Source organism: Gorilla gorilla, chromosome 4 (genome assembly GCF_029281585.2).
Source record: "Gorilla gorilla gorilla isolate KB3781 chromosome 4, NHGRI_mGorGor1-v2.1_pri, whole genome shotgun sequence".
Classification (NCBI taxonomy): domain Eukaryota; kingdom Metazoa; phylum Chordata; class Mammalia; order Primates; family Hominidae; genus Gorilla; species Gorilla gorilla.
Genome location: NC_073228.2, coordinates 143686981 through 143706950, shown reverse-complemented (window position 1 = coordinate 143706950; position 19970 = coordinate 143686981). Strand labels below are relative to the sequence as shown.

General features: G+C 47.7%; 1 protein-coding gene across 6 annotated transcripts in view; it reads right to left on the bottom strand.

Annotated features, from left to right (window-relative positions):
* Positions 1-460: 460 nt before the first annotated feature.
* PSD2 (pleckstrin and Sec7 domain containing 2) overlaps positions 461-19970 on the bottom strand; it is a 48794-nt gene continuing 29284 nt past the window's right edge. For 5 of the 6 annotated variants that reach the window (XM_055389176.2, XM_019028408.4, XM_063706807.1 and 2 more), the window contains 8 exons: positions 11124-11213; positions 9146-9189; positions 7911-8101; positions 7674-7744; positions 7129-7286; positions 6139-6283; positions 4745-4888; positions 461-2650 (listed from right to left, as the gene is read on the bottom strand). In XM_055389176.2, coding sequence (XP_055245151.2) covers positions 2447-2650; positions 4745-4888; positions 6139-6283; positions 7129-7286; positions 7674-7744; positions 7911-8101; positions 9146-9189; positions 11124-11213 — 1047 coding nt within the window. In that variant the 3' untranslated portion in view covers positions 461-2446. The remainder of the gene's footprint in view (positions 2651-4744; positions 4889-6138; positions 6284-7128; positions 7287-7673; positions 7745-7910; positions 8102-9145; positions 9190-11123; positions 11214-19970) is intronic. The other variant, XM_055389175.2, reaches the window with a different exon arrangement.

The window sequence follows — 19970 nt, the reverse complement described above, 5'->3', positions numbered from 1 at the left end:
CTGGAACACGTAGGACGACATTCAGGCAGCTTCCCAAGTCAGAGGCTTCGTCCCCACTTTCCCAGTTCTTTCTTTTCTCTTCCAGGTCATTTTTTGGCTTCTCTTTCCAGCCCCTCCCAGAGGCCCAAGTGGTAATGGTAACTGCCTGTTCTTCTCCTCACGAAACTGTGAGCCCCACGAGGACAGGCAGCCAAACTTCCTCCCACCACCGTATCCCCATCACCCCGCCCAGCGTGCAGCACACAGTTGGCCCTCATTGAATGAGAGGATGAAGGCGCAAGAGACACCGTCCTCAAGGGGCAACCCCCAGAAGTCCCTGAGCCCACTTCCCAGGACCACCAGGTGGCGCAAACCACTTATTGCATGTCACCAGTCCTGAATTTGAACAGTCCTAGAAAATGGGCATGTTAGAGGCAGCAGTTGTGGGTGGTGAGGATCCATTCGAATGCAGGAAGAACTATTAGAACTTTGACTTAGATTTATTTTCATCTCATCTTTTTTAAATTTCTATTTTTGTGTATGTTTTATAATGTACATAATATTTTAGTACAGTAGTACATGTATATAATTTACAAATAAATAATTATACAATTAAGGAAGTGAACTAAACATTTTTTTACTGATGGGGGGCACAACCCATGCTCAGGAAGCACATCTGTCCACAGCTGCCAGAGCTCCTGGCTCTGCTCTCCACTCACCCGCCCTCGGGAAGTGAAGGGTGGGACACTGACCCCGAAACTCACAGAACTTTTGAGGCAGCATGGGGAAAGTACAAAGAGCTCTTTTGTGGTGCCACATTGCGTTTTCAATTTCATTTAAGTGAACATTTACTTCCTCTGAGCAAAACGAAGGGGCCAGATGGTTTGGGTCTAAAACACACTTCAGCTGATCCAACTTAAATAATCTGAATTTAAATCACTACATCTCTCCACATACTCAATAGCCCCTTGCTTCAAATGTGAGTGGGCCTGTAAAGTTAGATACTTAGTTGCAAGCCTGGCTTATTTTATTAACTAAGTGTGTTACCAATGACGCCAAATTCCTGGCCAAACTACAGTAATCTATTTAAACAATAGAGAGGATTCGCTCTTCATAGCCACACTGAATGTGCCATCACCCCCACCCACTTGTCGGTTGGAGAAATGCAGGGCTTAAAGGTGCTAGCTAATCCGTGATCGTCAAGTGGCAAATTTCTCCACTCTTCCCAGATGCGGCCTTGGCTAAGCCTTTCTGATTCACTAGACAAATGAAAGAAATAGCGACAGAAAAACAATCAATAACTTGTCATTCCACCTTTTCCCACAACCAAGAATTAATGGCTTCCATAACCGTCCTCCGACAAGCATCTTTGGGCTTGTTGACAAGCGGCCATTTGCGAGACAGAGTGTCTTTTATTCCTATAGCAGTAGATCTGTCCAAGAGGCCACCTCTGGAGCTCAGAGACCTGGCAGCACCAACATAAAGACCCAAATATAAACAGGGCCGTGGTCCCATCCGACTCACACCCCAGGATATCCATGGGACAAATGGGGCGGTGCATACACGCTCTATTTTTTCCAAAAGTATCATCTGTAAGAGCAGTATAAGTCACAGGTCAGCTGGAAGAGGGAAAAACAGGGCAAGGGAGGCCAGCACTGCCTCCCCCTTCCCTCCTGGAGGACTGCCAGGGGGCCAGGTGCAGCCATCCTTCCTAACAGGGGAAGCTCCAAAATAGGCTTTTCGTTTATCTGATTTCATCCTCAACTGATTTCAGTTCCAAAACCATCTTTCAGGGGTTCCTTATGTATATATTATTCTTATAGATGTATATTTGTGTCCGTATAAAAAGGAGGCAGTGTGATCTCAATGGATGAAAAGAGGTGGATGCACATGTGATGGAGTCAGCTTGACACTGAAAGGGCACAAGCCTGGGTCCCAGATTATTGTGATGTGAGGCAGGAGACCTGGGCATGGTTCTGGAGGCTGCTGGGAGGAGAGGATGGTGCTGGTGGTTGGCAGACCTGCTGCTGGTCAACTCAGAGGAAGGAGGAGGAGAAAGGGTGGGGTTCCAGCTGAGACCTAGAGTCAAGACCTGCCCTCACACACAAAAAAGATGAGGAGAGGAGCTTGATGAGAAGAGAAAGACCTGGGAAGACAACAGCCCTTCCAGCTTCTCCAGCGAGGTGGTGTCTAGAGCATGCACACAACTGGCCTACAAAATGAGGCTCCATGGTGGAGAGGAAAACAAGGGCCAGGGAGAGGGTCTGATGCCCAGAGATGCCCAAGGACGCAAGGAGATCAACGCCACAAACGGCATCTCCATCTCCTGGGCCCACAGGCTTTCTGCACCCCTCTGGCTGCCCATCAACTGACTGGAGCTTGGTCCAAGTGGCCCCTGGCTGGAATTGTGCTCACTGACCCCACTGGAGACATCTGCCCACCTCTGGGGTCTGCACATCCATGTCAGCTAAGTATCAGGCCCAGTGGCATCCTTTGTGGTTTTGCTGCCAGTCACATGGCCCTGGCTGAGGGCAGGGCTTGAATGCGTCTTCCGGAGAGAAGGGTCATCCCCTTCCAGAGTGGCCAGCCGGGCCTCAATCCGCTCCAGATCATCTGAGCCCACTTTGATTTTCACAGCCAGGAGGTGGATATAGGTCTCATAACGGCTTTTCTGGGGAAAGGCCAAACACAAGGTCAAAAGACAACAAAATAGGAAAAAAGTATGTGCACCTTATATGACAAAAGACTAATTTCCTTAATATGCAGAGAGCTTTCACAAATCATTAAAAAGAAGATGAACAGTCCAATTAAAAAATAAACAAGGGACATGCACATAAACTTCATTCATAATTTGAAAAATCCAAATAATTGGCAATGATTTCTTGTATATGACACCAAAAACCCAGGCAACAAAAGTAAAAATACACAAATGGGACTACATCAAAATTGAAAACTTCTGTACATCACAGGATACAATCAACAGAATGAAAAGGCAACCTACAGAATGGGAGAAAAATATTTGCAAGTCATATATCTGATAAGGGTCTTGTATCCAGAATATATAAAGAACTCTCAGAATGCAACAACAGAAGACAACCCAAAATTTTTAAATGGGCAAACGACTTGAATTTACATTTCTCCAAAGAAAGCATACAAATGGCCAACAAGCACATGAAAAGATGCTCAACATCATTAGTCATTAGAGAAATGCAAGTCACAATGAGATATCCGTTCACACTCTTACTACTATCAAAAGAGCAGAAAATACATGTTGGTGAGGATGTGGAGAAATAGACAGAACCCTTGTGCCCTGCTGGTGGGAATGTAAATGGAGCAGCTGTTATGGAAAGCTGGTGGTTTATGGAAAAGTTAAAAATAAAATTACCACATGATCCAGCAAGACCATTTCTAACTATAAACCCAAAAGAGTTGAAAGCAGGGTCGTGAAGGGATATTTGTATACCCATTTTCATAACAGCATTTTTCACAACAGCCAAAAGATGGAAGTAAGCCAAGTGTTCATTGATGGATAAACGGATAAACAAAATGTGGTGTATACATACAATGGAATATTATTCAGCCTTATCCCATTTATGCCTAGTGTTCCATTATTGGAACATTAAGCTCATGGGAGTTATTTATATCATACTGCTCAAGGTCATCTCCAAGGTCTGATTTTTCACCAAAAAAAAATTTGCAAACTCCGACATAAATGGGTTAAAAAGAAAGGAAATTCTGACACACGCTACAACATGGATGAACCTTAAGGACATTATGCTAAGTAAAATAATTCAATCACAAAAAGATGAATTCTGTAGGATTCCACTTAGAGTAGTCAAAATCATAGAGGCAGAGAGTAGAATGGTGATTGTCAGGGGCTGGAGGGAGGGGAGAATGGGAAGTTATTATTTAATGTGTACAGAGTTTCAGTTTGGGAAGAGGAAAGAATTGTGGAGATTGGTTACACAACAATGTGAATAGACAACACTACTGAACTATACACTTAAAAATGGTGAAGATGGTAAATTTTATATTACATGTCTTACTGCAATTAAAATGTTTTAAAATCCAAATGAAAATAGTAATGAGGCCAGGCATGGTGGCTCACACCTGTAATCCCAGCACTTTGGGAGGCCGAGGCGGGTGGATCACCCGAAGTCAGGAGTTCAAGACCATCCTGGCCAACATGGTGAAACCCCCACATCTACTAAAAATACAAAAATTAGCCAGGCATGGTAGCATGTGCCTGTAATCCCAGTTGTTCGGGAGGCTGAGGCAGGAGAATTGCTTGAACCCAGGAGGCAGAGATTGTAGTGAGCCAAGATCGTGCCACTGTACTCCAGCCTGGGCGACAGAGTGAGATTCCATCTCAAAAAAAAAAAATAGTAATGAGATACTAATTGTTAAACCTATCAGGTTAGTGAAGATTAAAACGTTTTGCAATGCCCAGTGCTGGTGAGGGCATGGAGAAATAAGTACATTCACCAATTATTAAAGGGGTTAGAAATTGGCACAAACATTTAAGAGGAAGGTTTGGCAGCATCTGAGGGCCTTCATCTGAGCTTCTGCCCCTCACCGCTGTCAGGGAAGGCTGGCACTCTGGAAGGACTGGGGACTAAAGGTCAGGGGACCCTGTTCCCTCCCAGCTCCCACATGAATGAGCCCCTTTATCACTAGGCTTCACCTCCCCAGTCCCACATCAGGCCAGGCAGGAAGGAGAAAGAGCAGGGCACTGGGCTTTGCAATCCAGTCCCCCAAGGCTCACCTCGAAGGTGAGATAGTGCTCCTTCAACCGGTACTCCTCGGCCTCCTTGGACTTGATGCCCCTCTCGACTGGGTGACACCTGTGTTCGGCCAGCTCCGCAGTCAGCTGCCTCAACTTATTCTCATGAGACCGCAGTTGCTCCTCCTGCGAAGACAAATCCTGGACTGTGAGGCCTTACTCTCAGGATGTCACGGAGTGGCTCAAATCCTGTTCTACCAGGAGCTGCTCCACCAAAGGGAAATGAAGGCCTAGTCAGCATCATCAAAATGTGGGGACAGAGCCAGGCTCTGGACCTGAGGGCATGCTCTTCCTCCCACCTCCCTTCCTCCTTCCCCAGGTCCCATCAGCATCAGCTTTCCTCAATGCCCCCCAGCCACCCCACCGCAGGCTCAGGAGACAAGAGATGCTCACACTTATATGTGCACATAGTCCCTGACACAGACACACAATGACCCCCACACAAAATCCAGCTCATATGCACTCCCATGTGCACACACAAACACCCCGGACCAAGGCCAGCCTGGCCCCGCTATCCCCTGCTCCATATGATACACGCGTTCTCTTACATTCATGCGCAGATACACGTAATGGTTGCAGACCCAGGATCACACCCAAAGACAGGCGGAGACACTGTCACTGATGGGCAAACGCACACATCCCACCCACTACAAGACAGCCAGGCCCCCTGGTGCTGTGTGCACATGCATGCATGTGTGTATGAGTCACCACCTGTGTGTTTACACACGTGAATGTGTATGGTTTGTGCACATACATGGTGTACGTGCATTGCACAGAGGTTCTGGGCAGAAGCAAGAGCTCAGGAGCTCAGTGGGGTGACCCGGGACAAGGCCTAGTGGGAAAGGCCACTGGCAAAGAGGAAGTGTGGGGCTTCCGCTGCCCTCTACCTCTCAAGCTCCGGGCCACCATTTCTCCTGTCCTCTCCAAAGAAGCCCTGAGAACCTGCAGCATGGGTGTGTTGGGTTTTCCAGGATTACAAATAAAACATTTAAGAATAGGTGAGAGCAGCAAAAGAGCACTGGATGAAGCATCAGCCAGGTGTCACCTGTGCAAGCTCCCTGTGACACACAGTCTCTTGCATTTGTGCCCAGGTGCACACAAGGCCACCAACTCTCGGTCACATCCACAGGGATGCACTGGCATAGAGGCAGCTCCATGCCACCTGCCACAGCTGTGGCCCCTGTGTGCCATGCCTTGGTCTCCCTGTCGACGTGAGGGTGGGGTGCTTGGGATGGAGGGAAGAGGTGTCCTTCTCTGGTGTCCTTCAGCCCAGGATCACCCAGCCCAGAGACAGAGCTGGGGTGGGGCTGCTGGATGGGGGCCTGGGCTGAGGATGGCAGCCTGGGGAGGCAAAATGTTGACCCAGGAACATGTACCTGGCAGAGGCGGGTGGTGCAGGAGGGCAGCAGGGGCCGACAGAACTTCTTCATGGAGCTGACAGCAGCTGGGAAGGCCGGGGCAGAGAAGATGGCTGCCACCAGGTTGATCCTGAGGATCCAGGACAGCATTTCTTCCTTGCTCCTGGGGACAGGACGGGGAGAGGGTGCCGGCCTCTCACACAGGACTCCCTGTCCCCTACTCAGCATCCCGTACCCAGCACTGGGCCTGGCACTGAGAAGGCACCAGTACCTCTAGATGGGTGGGTAAAGGGGAGAGGGAGGACGCATGGGGGCTGGATGGGCCTGGCCAGCGCTATGCACGGAGCTCCCTTTCTGTCCCAGCTTCCAGGCACACCCGAATTCTCATGTGAAAATCAAACTTCCCAGGTCCACAGCTAGTGGCCCTGGAGTGAATAGGTGGGAGTGACTGTGAACTGGGGATCATCAGAGGCAATAGCAACTGGGTGAGCCCCACAGCCCTCCTGCCCTCCCCCGCTGCCTGCCCAGCACTGGCACTGTGATCCTGAGGCCTCATCCACTAGCCTGCCTCCTTGCAAGCTCATGTGACATGTGCACCCCAATCTCAAGTCACAGGAGGACGAGAGGTGGTAGGACAGCCTTACAGGTTACCTGGAGGGTGCATCTTTCCCACACTTAAAGTGAAGGATGATTCGTAAAGATGCCACCTGCCCCACATTGCAGACTCCAGCACACTTGGCAGCCCCTGCAGGGCTTGTTAAACACAGTTGCTGGAGCCATCCCAGAGTTTTGGGTTCAGTAGGTCTAAGGTGGGGCCAGAGAGACTGCAAATGATGCTGAGGGGAACCACACATTGAGAACCACTGCTTTGGAGGGACCCAGCTGTCGGTCTGTGTCATGTGGATACACATGCTCTGTTGCTGACTCACAGGAAGGAGAGGGGTTGTGTGCCGGGTCACTGTGGCCCTGGGCCCCAGGTGGGAGTGAGGGGCTCCAGCTCCTACTCACGGTGCCTGGAAGAGGAATACCCTCCAGTCGGCTGTCTTAAGCTTGAGCACGTTGGACTTCTTGCTGTAGTCAGAGGCCCTGGTGGCCAGAGCGTGATGCACGCGAATGGCGTTCTTCAGGTCACCCTCCGATAGAGCTTTGTCAGGCCTGTACTCATCCTGGGTGGGGCAGGATGGGCGAGCTAGGGTCACTGACCCACACCTTCCACTCTCCCCTCCCCTCACTGCTCTCTGTCTAACCCTAAGGCTCCCTTAATTTTCTGTTCCTGCTGCCTCACCCACCCCAACAAGAATCCAGGTACTCCTCCCCTTACCCCAGTTTGTCCCAGAGGCCTCAACAGGTCTCATGCTGAGAGTCCACTGAGCCACTGGGCACCAAATTCTCCCAAAAACCTCCAAAGCCCTGAGAGGGCCCAAGCCTGGGGAAGGACCCGGCATGTGCCTGAGCCCCAGGTCCTGCCTGGGGCCTTTGGGGTGCCACAAGGCCAGGGCGGGATGGGACTGAGCTGACCCTTTCTGAGTAAGGTCTCTGGGGCAGTCTCTCACCTTCTGCAGGTACAGGATGGTCCCTTTGAGCACTGCGTAGAATTTCTTCCAGCCACGCCTCCCACGGGGCGCTGGGGAGGAGGGCACTGGTAGTGTGGCTGCAGCCACCCTCTGCAATCTCTCCAACCCCACCTCCCACTACGTGTCCACCTGTATGTTTGTCCCCAAAGAGTGGCCTGGGGCGCCCCCCTCTGTGTCAGCCTCCCTCCCATGCCCCTCTCCCAGCCTGACACCCACTCCTCTTGCCATCCATGTCAGCGTGAGTCTTCCGGGTCAGGACGCCGTGCTTGTAGGTGGTGGCACTGAGCGCCTGTGGGACATCCAGGAAGGGGTTGCCACCATCCAGGATTCGCGTCACCTTCTTCGTGCCTGTCCCAAACTTGTCATCCACCAGCTCAGACAGGGATTTCCTCAGCTCGTCCTCATCACTAGGGAAGTACTAGGCCTGAGCACCACCTCCAGGGAGGCCTCGGCCCCGCATCGTCATGGCCTTTCCCCACCAGCCTCCTCTCCAGGAGCCAGGGTCATGGAGGAAGGGCAGCCCCAGGAGGCAGAGATGAAGAGATTCCAATTCCAGACCGCAGATCCAGATCTCTGACCCCTCCTCTCATCTCCACTTCTGACCTCTGACCTCTGACCTCTGATCTTTGATTTTTGTCCTCCAAGCCTCAATTGTCACCCTTGATCACAAATGTGGAGACTTAACTGTCACCAGGTCTCCTTCCTAGTCTTCCTTCTCCTCTCTCCATCCCAGGGAGCACTAACCGTGGCCAGACTGAAGCTGCTGCACAAACCCCACCGACATGCTGGCAGCGGGAGGCCAGCAGGTAAGGCCCTGAAGTCTGGGCCCCCATGAGAGCCCTGGAAGAAGAGTGCCAGCTCTTCCCTGTGGGGTTGGAGTTCCTGCTAATCCCTGCCTGAGGCCTCTACATGGACCTGCCTGCCCTGGGGAGCACAGCAGAGCCTTTCACGGTCTCCCCAAACAGCAAGGTCAACACCCCTCTTTCCTGATGAGACCTATAGGTCTCACTGCCTTTGCAGGGGAAGAAGTTAGAGGGCACTCTCCCCTTCCCACTGTCAATAACAGTCACCACCTAAACGTGGTCATATTCTCCAGGTTATAGGGGCCTCATGCCTCCTGTCTGCCTACTTCCCAAAGGGAAAGGAGCGGTCATCAATGGGAACTGGAACACTATCCCCATATAGAAAACCAGCTGTGGACATCATAGAACTAAAGTCACAGTTCAATCTATTCTGTAACAATGCAAACATTGCACTCTTTTTCTCAATACAGAAAATGAATCCAAAGGGGAATTCAACACCAGGTGTGCACCAGCTAGACACAGGTGTCAGGCCCTGGATTGGGAGGGATCAGCACCATGGAGAGTGGTCAGAATGACGGACCTGCACCCCCACACTCCCCCACCCAGGGATGTAGGCTCCCCATACCTGTGCCCATAGTCACTACTCACATGGCCCATTCCAGCTTTTCATTCTTGATGGAGTTGTAAAGGGTCTGGGAGAGGGAAAAGAGAGAGGGGGGAATTCAGGTGAAGGGTCAAAGAACCCCCCATCTACCACCAATAACATGGGTACAGTGAGGGAGCACCTTTTCAGCCAATGGGGCAAAGTGGGTGTTTGATTCATACTTATTTGCTGGATGGGTAAGTGAGTGGGTGGGTGGATGTATAGATGGGTGGTATTTAATTATGTGATCACTTAATGTCAATCTCCCGTAGGAGACTGTAAGCTTCACAAGGTCAGAGGCTGTCCATTTGTTCACTACTGAATTTCCAGTGCATAATCCAGAACTCGACATACAGCAAGTGCTCGACAGGGTAGATGAATGGATGGGAGGATGAACGGGAGGATGGGTGAGTGAATGGATGGATGGGGAAGTGGACAGGTGGAAGATGGAAGGATGGGTGGGGAAATAAGCAGGTGGATGGGTGAATGAATAGAAGATGGGTGGGTAGACAGAGGGTATATGAGGAAGATTTAGGGGTGTATGCATGAGGATATGGGTGGGCAAATGAATGGCAGGGTGTTGGGTGGATGATTGAGTAAATGATTGGGTTGATAGATTTGAGGATGAATGGGTGGGTGGGTTGGCGGGTAAGTGAATGGGTGGGAAATGGGTGATGGGGGATGGGTGAGTAGATGTGGAGATGTTTGTTGAGGTGAGTAGATGAGGGAGTGTTTGAGGAGTACAGGGTGTCTGTGTGGGTGACGGGTGAGTGGGTGAGTGGTTGCTATGCGAGGAGTGGGAAGGGAGGGTTTGGGGAGAGATATATATATATATGGGTGATGGGTGAATGGGTGGGTATATGGGTAGGTGAATGATTGAGTGTCTGGGTGGATGCATGGGAGGATGAGTGGATGGGTGCAGAAGTGGTTAGATAGGTGAATGGGTAGTTGGGGAGAAATGGATAGGTGGATAGTGGGACTGGGATTGTTTGATCTCACAAATATGTTCTTAACAAATGCTTCTCAATGGTGAAGAATATAGTATAGTAAGAAGAGTGATGGAGACAATGTTCTATGGAACACTAGGGTTTGGATGGAGACCTCCGAACTCATTATTCAACTACGCCTGTAGTATCATCAGATTCTTCAAACCCGTTATTTAAAAAGGAAGCTGGCTGGGTGTGGTGGCTTACGCCTGTAATTTCAGCATTTTGGGAGGCTGAGGTGTGAGGATTGCTTGAGCCCAGGAGTTTGTGACCAGCCTGGGCAACATAGTGAGATCCCCAGCTCTACAAAAAAAAAAAAAAAAGCATAAAAATAAAAATCGCCAGGCACAGTGGCATGCACCTATAGTCCCAGCTACTTGGGAGGCTGAGGCGGGAGGATCCTTTGAGGCCAAAAGTTCCAGGCTGCAGTGAGCCATGATTGCATCACTGCACTCCAGGGTGGGTGACAGAATGAGACCTTGTCTCAAAAATATAAAAATAATAAAAATGAGCCCATCACCGAGCCACCAAAAACCTGCTCCTTTTCCTCAGTGGAGAAATGACCAGACTAGAAAGGCTAGAGTTCCACCCTTCACTTCAGCCTCAAAAGAAAACTGGATTCTCTTAATTCCTGGTAATGTTGAAGGAATGAGGGGGCTTTTCCTTGTGGTGATGATAATGATGTTTGTGGTGAAGGTGGTGGTGGTGGTTGTGGTGGGTGGCAGCTGTGACAGTTCATAGCAGTGTTGATTATTACTGTGACAGCAATGGTGGTAATGGAGTACTAAAAACAAATCTCACAAAGCCTTCCCCTCTGCCTAACTCAGGGAACACAGAACAGCCAAATGTTGAGCTCAGTGGTTTCTAACTTTGTCATCATGGCCATGCACCCTGTGTTAACAGCCTGGAATGCCAGGATTTCACGAGGCACAGACCTCTCTCCTCTCTATCCATGCAGGGCACAGCTAATGGGATTCGGACACTCAGCAGACAGTACCTTCAGCAGGTCTTTGGCAAAGTCTTGGCCATCATTCAGCTGGTCCAAGTTGGCAATGAATTGCTGACAGGACATCTTTTTGCCAATGTTCTGTAATGGAGAAATGGTTCTGCCTAAGAGTAGGGAAGGAGGCTGGTGTGTTCCCCACACACCCTGCCCTGCCCAGCCAGAGGGATGAGGCAGCATTAAGGGCAATAATGAAAATTAAATTGCGTGAATTTTCTTTTGTCTCCAAGAGTTTACAAAACTCTTTCTCACAGTCAGAACTGTACTTGATTCTCAAGCATCTCGAGAGGTTGGGCTTCTTCTGCAGCCCAGGTGAAGGAGTTGGGCTGGATGAAGAGTTGTAAGAGCTGACATTTGCCAGGTGCCTACTATGTTCCAGGTCTTGTGCTTGACATGCATTATCTTATTTCTTTCTCACCCCAAGGAGGAGGTGAGGTGCCTGTTTTTATTATCCCCATTTGACAGGTAAGGAAACTGAGGTACAGGAAGGTGAAGTGACATGCCCATGATCACAAGGCAAGGAAGTGAAAAGGCCAAGTGTGTCTGAAACCAAATCCCGTGCTCTCACCGCTACTCCACGGTTAACTCTCCCAAGGTCACTCAACACTAGGACTTGAACCCAGGCCTCTTGGCTTCTGAGCAGAAGCTCTGCATATTCTGCCACAACTGTCTCGCCCTCTCACCTGCACAGAGGGGCAGCAAGCCTTCCAAGTAATAGGTGAAGTGAGGGAAAGTTTATGGGAGCCAAAAATCAATTGCCACGGACACACAAGTGCCTCATGCTGAGCTGAGCTGAGCTGGGACAAAGAGAACCCAAGCAGATGGTTTCACACTCAGAGGTAGAAACAGGCAAAGAGCTGGAAATGACTAAATCCCCAAGTTCTGCCTTCTTGTTTTAACCAATGAGTAGCGGAGGGGCTCAAACTCTGCAAACCCAACACCTAATATTCATACTTCCAGACTCTCCTTGGAGTCCCCACATTTGAGAAAACATTGAACAGCACTTCATCTTTGTGAGGATGAAGACTCTTGAATACCAGATACTTATCACTGTAGGATTTTGTGGATTGGGGTTTGCTCTAAAGCAGTGTTTTCCAAGGTTTACCTACAGAACTCTGGTATTCCAGGAGATGGAAATAGGTATTCTCTCAAAAAAAGATTTCATAATAGAACAACTTTATTTACATGTTTCAGAGTCTTTACCATGCTGATTTGTGCTGGTGTCTCCAAGGAGAGGATTCCATGTCATTTCCCAAGTTTACTGACATTGGCACTATTTCAGCAAAGACACTCTATTAGCATCATGTGGGACATTCACACACCACAGAAATCATTCAGAAAACAATGATGTAAGGCTTTATAAGTAGCTGACAAGCAAGAACTTTCTATGCCTTTTCCAAATAGTTCAGGAGAAAAGATCCTATGTATGCCTTGATACAAGTGTGTTTTGTATTTTTCTGTGTAGATTTACATATATATGTGTGTGTACATATATAAGTATATAGCCGTGTGTGTACATTTGCAATACAGGATTATGAGGGCAATGTTGGTAAGACTGTCTTTGAGTTCCACACAAACGGAACATTCCCCAGCCATTGGTCAGGAACACAAAATCAAAAAATAACACGGCAAGATTTCTAATCTGAGCAATATCAGACTATCTATCTTCTTGTGGGTGAACCTTCCCAGCAGCATTGGAGGCTTTACAAAAGCAGTGAAGGCTTCAAGGGTGAGGATCCTGCAGGGGAGTGTGGAGAGGTGACCCCAGAAAGAGCAGCATTCCTCCCCGAAGCACCTGCTCCTTCCCAGCAGTGGCCAGGGGCTGAGCGGCTAAGTGGCCTCTTAGGATTGGAGAAAAGAGATTGGAGTTCAGGGTCCACCAAGGACAAGGGTCCTAGGAAACACCCCAGTCACACTTCAACATAAAAGTTGAAATTAAGAAAGAAAATACTAAAAGAAGAAAAAGTATCCCAGATGGAAATGTGGAGAAGCAGAAATGAATGAAATAACAAAAAGAATTGGTAACTCTAAATGGAAATCGACTATGTAGAGCAACAATAAAGTTTCCCAGGGAATAAAATATAGAGAGATATAATAGTTAAAAGCATGATAACAGGAGTATGTAAGTTAAGAGAGCAGTAAATGGAACTAAAGTGTTTCAAGGTATTTCATTGCCCAGGAAGTGGTACAAGTACTTTATAAGTCGAGAATGCAAATTGCCAACCATAGAAGCAATTCCGAAAGAATGCACAACAAGCTAACAGAGCAGGGAAATTGAATTCTAAAACATACTTAATCGAAAGTAGGCAAAAGAAGAAAAAAAAAAGAAACAGAACAGAGGAGTCAAAGAGAAAACAGTCACTTGATATACTTAAACTCAAATATGTCATAATTCATTAAATGTTCAAATTAACATTATTACCAAATTTTATTTTTAAGTATATGATACAAGATATATGCCTTAAATATAAAATAACAGAAATCTTTGAAAGAAAAAGTCAGAAAAAGATATACCACATAAACACTAACAAAAGAACTCCAGTATAGCTACACTAACGTCTGACAAAATAGATTTGAAGGCAAGAAGCATTACTAGACATAAAGACGGACATGTTCATAGTGATAAAAGGGTCAATCTGCCAGAAGATATAATCATCCTAAATCTGTATACATCTAGTAACATAGCTTCAAAATATACAAGACAAAAACTGACAAAACCAAAAGAAGACATATTCACAATCTTGGCTGGAGATTTTAACACTGCTCTCTTAGTAACAGGAAGAACAAGCAGACAAAAAGTTGGCAAGAATTCTATGCCAAAAAATTAGATAACCCAGATGAAATGGACAAATTCTTAGAAATACACAAGCTACTAAAACTGGCTCAAGAAGAAATAGAAAATCTGAATAGACCTATAACAAGTAAAGAGATTGAATCAATAATAAAAATAAAAAAAGCAAGTCCAGGTGTGGTGGCTCACACCTGTAATCCCAGCACTTTGGGAAGCCAAGGTGGGAGGATCACTTGAGCACAGGAGTTTGAGGCCAGTCTGGGCAACATAGGGAGACCTTGTCTCTAAAAAAAAAAAAAAGAAAAGAAAGAAAGAGAAAGAAAGAAAGAAAGAAGGAGAAAGAAAGAAAGAAGGAAAGAAAAGAAAGTAGGAGAAAGAAAGAAAGAAAGAAGGAAAGAAAAGAAAGAAAGAAAGAAAGAGAAACAAAGAAAGAAAGAGAAAGAAAGAAAGAAAGAAAGAAAGAAAGAAAGAAAGAAAGAAAGAAAGAAAGAAAGAAAGAGAAGGAAGGAAGGAAGAAAATTAGCTGGGCATGGTGGCACATGCTTGTGGTTCCAGCTACTCAGGAGGCTGAGGTGAGAGGATTGCTTGAGCCTAGGAGGTTGAGGCTGCAGTGAGCCAGGATCACACCACTACACTCCAGCCTGGGCAACAGAGAGATGCTGTCTCAAAAGGGGGGGAAAAAAAAAAGAACACTATCAAGAGATGAAAAACAACCCACAGAGTGAGAAAAAAAATTTGTAAATCAAGTATCTACTAAGGGTCTAGTATCAAGGATATATAAAGAACTCTAAGAATACAACAACAAAAGACAAACAACCTAATTTTAAAATGAATGAAGGACCTGAATAGACATTTCTCCAAAGAAAATATACAAATGGCCAAAAAGTACATGAAAAAAATGCTCAACATCACTAATCATTAGAGAAACACAAATCCAAACCACAATGAGATACTACTTCACATTACAGATCACACATACCGGATCACACTACACTAGGATGGCTATCTTTTTTTTTTTTTTCTTTTTTTTTCAAAAAAAAGAAAAGGGTTGGTGAGGATGTAAAGAAATTAGAACACCCCTGCACGTTGGTGGTGGAAATGTAAAATGGTTCAGCCACTATGGAAAACAGTTGGGCACTTCCTCAAAAAGTTAAATGTAGAATTATCCTATGACCCAGCAAGTCAATCCTAGGTATATACCCCCAAAATATGAAAACAGATATTCAGACAAAAATTTGTACACGAATGTTCATAGCAGCGCTATTCACAATCACCAAAAGATGGAAACGACCCAAATATCCATCAAGAGATGAACAGATAAACAAAATGTGGCATATCCATACAATGGAATATTATTCAGCCATTAAAAAATGAACTACTAATACATGCGACAGCATGAATCAACCTTGAAAACATGCTAAATGAAAGACGCCAGTCACAACAGGCCACATATTGTGTGATCCCACTCACATGAAATATCTACGGTAGACGAATTCACACAGACAGAAAGCAAAATAGCATTAGCCAGGGGCCAGGTGGAGGAGGAAATGGGGTATGACTGCTGATGGGTATGGGGTTTCCTTTTGTTGTGTTGAAGATGTTCAGAAACTAGACAGTGGCAACGATTGCACACCATTGTGAATGTACTTAGTGCCACTAAATTGTAAGCTTTAAAATAGTTAAAATGGTAAGTTTCATAACAAGAAAATAAATCACTAAGAATATACATGATTTTTACAACACATATAGGCACCTTACTGGCACATATAGAACATTGTAACCAACACACAGAATATATTCTTTTCAAGTCCACATGAAACATTCACTAGAATTGATCTTTCTCAGGGCGAAAAAGCAAGACTCATGCAAAGAAGTGAAATTATACTGGGTAAGTTATCTGCTTTAAAATATAATACTTATAATGACAACCAGGCAAAAAGACATGCACCCAGATCATCCCAAAGCCCAAGGGAGGTCCATGATTTGGGGCCTCTGAATTCCCAGTTCCTCCCCTCCCTCCCACCCCATTTGGATCTACAGGGCCTCCCAGTCTTTCCTGAGCCCTTGGACTTCTTCCCACAGCCTCTGTCTCCGAGCAGAGGAAAGTCACAGCGGGTCCAACCACTGCCCCATCCCAAGGCCTGGACCCTGGCATGTTAGGGCCAGGGTGACCATCTCCTCAAAACTCATCTCCTTGCCCACAGTAGAGGCTAGACGGGTACAGGGTGATGCCCAGGCCATCATCCACATAGTAAAACTGTGTCACTGCCTTTGCCCCACAGGAGCCAGGCCTTTTCCCACAAGTCTGATTTCCATGCACGGCCCTGAGATCAGAACAATGCTAGCCTGTCTTTAAGGGTCATTTCAGAAGCAGGATGAGGCGGGCCAAGCAGACGTCATCCTTCGGGAGGAGGGGAGGGGCTGATCAAAGGTCCTATGGCAGAAAAACCCTTGCCACTATTTGCAAATCTAGGCTAAACCTTAATTATACTTGGTATTCCCTTAAGGTTATTGTGTGAGGCTCTGTCACCATCTGAGAATGGGCAGACCTCTGCAGACCTCAGGATAGCATCCAAACCCCTGGCCTGTCCCTCCAGCCCTCCACCATCCAGCCCCAATGCGCTTCGCCAGAAACTCCCGCTGTTGCCACCCTTCAGGCAACACAAGGTTGGAGAGAAATTAAGCTGTTCCTGAAAAACAATTAATCTTTGTTTCAGCTTGAGCTCTCCTGGAATGACTTCTCCCACCCACCCCTCCCTCTCTGTTTGCCTCAACCCTGGTGGTTCTCCCTCCCTTACCCCAGCCTTCAGTCCACTGACCAGTGCCATAGGCTGTGCAACAAAAATACCTCTGGAATTTCTCTCCTCGTCTCCGTCTCCAATTCTAACCCACACTGCCATTTTCTCATGGCTGGAGCTTGCGAATCACCATTCCCTGACATCCCCCACTCAGTACATCCCAGGCTCATTTGCTGACCTGTCATCACCCATCATCACCAGCACTGGCATCATCTCCAAAACCCCCATTTCAAATACAACTCCTGACCCCCATCTCCTGCTCTTCCACCTCCCCCATTCTTTAGAACCCTCACTCCAACAACCCTTTGGTCCTCTGTTGAGATCTGATACAGTTTCACCCTGTGTCCCCACCCAAATCTCATCTCGAATTGTAATCTCCACATGTCAAGGGAGGAAGGTGATTGGATCATGGGGATGGTTCCCCCACGCTGTTCTCATGATAGTGAATGAGTTCTCAGGAGATCTGATGGTTTTATAAGTGTTTGGAAGTTCCTCCTACATTCTTCTCTCTCCTGCCACCTCGTGAAGAAGATGCCTGCTTCCCCTTCCGCCATGATTGTAAGTTTCCTGAGGCCTCTCCAGCCATGTGGAACTGTGAGTCAATGAAGCCTCTTTCCTTTACAAATTACCCAGTCTCAGGGAAGTTCTTTATAGCAGTGTGAAAATGGACTAATACAAGATTCAAAGGTCCTCTCTTTCTTTTTTATCCAGTTTAGACCCCAGGCCCCATCAGTAACCACTTCCCTGCAAACATCTCTCTTGCCCCTTTGTGCTTCTGTCATATGTGCCTAGAAAAAGCCCAGCACTGACTAAACCCAACTGATTTCCTATACTGTACCTGTATCCAAGTCCAACCAAATACACTTGCAGGACATACAGCTCTGCTAATTGGTCTGATTTTATGTCTATAACCACAGCCACATGGGCATGGAGACTCCTGACTGCCACAGTTCCTGTGTTTGCTCTCATCCTCCATGAACATGGCATGGCTTTTCCTTTCCCTTAAGCCTCAAAGTCCCTGTAGTAGACACTGTGGCTCTCTCTCTCCAAAACCCTTTTCCCATTATGTATCAGCAATGAGGTGTGGGTGGGGAAGAATGACCCCACCTTCTAGCCCAGGGCTAGGCCCTGGATCACCTCATTCCTCTTGCCATAGAGATTGATTCGGGTAACCTAGGCTTTTTCCAACTGTCCCATGGTATTCTCTGGGCCAAAGAGACCAGTTCAGAAAATGGCATATGACCCATCTGGGGCCAATGGTATTTGAAAGCCACTTTCTGGGAGCTTCTGTGGTAGAAGCCTTCCTGACTCCAGCTCCTAAGAAGACACTTCGGGTACCAGCTCTCTCCAGCAAGCAGTGAAGTGTGGCTGTGAGGCCTGGAATTGCTGCATCTATCGGGCCCATGTAGGGGAAGCCAGGCTTGGGATGAGGCTGACATCACTGTCAGAAGAAAATGACAAGAAATTAGATCACCTCTTAACTGGAGGTAAGGCTGATTCAAATCCACCCTGGACCCTGCCTGACTCTACACTTTTCAAACAGTAAGTAGCTGTCATTTTTAAAGCTAGTGGGTGTTACGTTTTTTGTGACCTTAACTAAACCCATCCTGACTGGTCAGTCCCCTTCCCATCTTCACTCTCAGCTCAGGACCTCATCTCATCTTCGTGGTAGAAGTAGAAGCCATCAGAAGCCCCTCATCTTCTCATTGCCAGAGCTACCAAGCCCACTGCAGCACCTCCACTTTCTGCCTCACTTTCTTATGAACATGGGAGATGGGTCAACATTCCCCACTCACACTAAAGGCCACTTCCCACCTGTGCTCTGCTTCTCATCTCAAGGGAAGCTTCCACTGTCCCTTCTCTCTCCTGCAGTGGCAGCATCTTGTCTGTTGGGTTGATCCTGGTGGCACACGCACAAGGTTGGGCTGTTTTAACATCAGACTTGACCGCTGGCTCCTGTCAGGCCCCCAGGCAAGGCCAGACATCTTAAGAGCTGTCTATGGCCACCACACCCTCGCCTCTTGAGCTCATCTCACCCACTTCAACCTGGCATCTGTCCTCTCCACTCCACCTAAGGTGCTCTTATAAAGGTCTCCAATGACCTTGACCATCCCACCCATGACCACTCCAACCCCAATGGTCACTCTTGTGCCATCACTTTACTTGACCTCATGGCAGCCTTTTATACAGTTGGCCACTCACTCCCTTCTCCTCGAAATGCTGTCTTGTATGGGCTTCAGAGATGCCACACACTCACACTTATGAGTTTCCTCCGACATCCCTGGATGCGTTGCAGTCTCTCCTACTCCTCTGCCTGGCCTCTACATAACGCTGAGCCCCAGGACTTGGCCATCAGTGTGTTCTCTCTGCAGGGACATGGCAATCAGCCAGTCCCATAGCTTTGAATTCCACCCCACCCCATCTCTGTCTTCAGCCCAAGTGTCTGCACCGGGCCCAGACTAATCCATGTTACTGCCTCCTTGGCCTCCCCGCACTGATGTCTAGAGGCATCAGAAACACAGGTCAAAATCGGGACTCAAGTCCCCCTCTCCCACTCACCACCACCCCCACACAGAAGTTTCTTCCCCCTCTCAGGAAATGGCACCCCCAGCTAGCCACATGCCAAAGCCACCCTTGCTCCTCTCTTTCACTGACCAACCCCATCAGCAAGTCCCGTTAGACTCAGTCCTTAAAGGTCTCCCTTGTCAGTCCCTTCTACCCACGCTACCATCATCTCCCACCTGGATGTAAACAAACACCACTATGGAAACAGTTCTGCAGCTCCTCAAAAAATTAAACACAGAACAACCAGATATATGAACCAGCAAGTCCACTCCAAGGTAGGAACCCCAAATAACTGAAAACAGGTGTTCAAATGAAAACTTGTGCACGAATGTTCACAGCAGCGCTATTCCCAACAGCCACAAGGTGAAAACCAGCCCTGCTGGCCCCATTGCCTGAAATGCGTGGTCCTAGATCTTTCCATGGCTGACTCCCGCTGATCCAGGTCTCTGCCCAAACCTTGCAGGCTTTCCCTGACCCTTAGACCGGACCCATCACACCTTCCTGTGTGTGCCCTTCATGGAGCTGCACAACTTGTAATCGCTTGTTCACTTCTGTGTTGTCCACCTCCTGTAACTGGTGGGGCTCCCTTTCTTGTCTTGTTCATGGAACACAAAAGCAGGGTTGTTGTTGAGCCTCCAACCTCAAGGGTCCCAGCGCCTCTTCTACACAAATCCTCCCCAGTTCCTC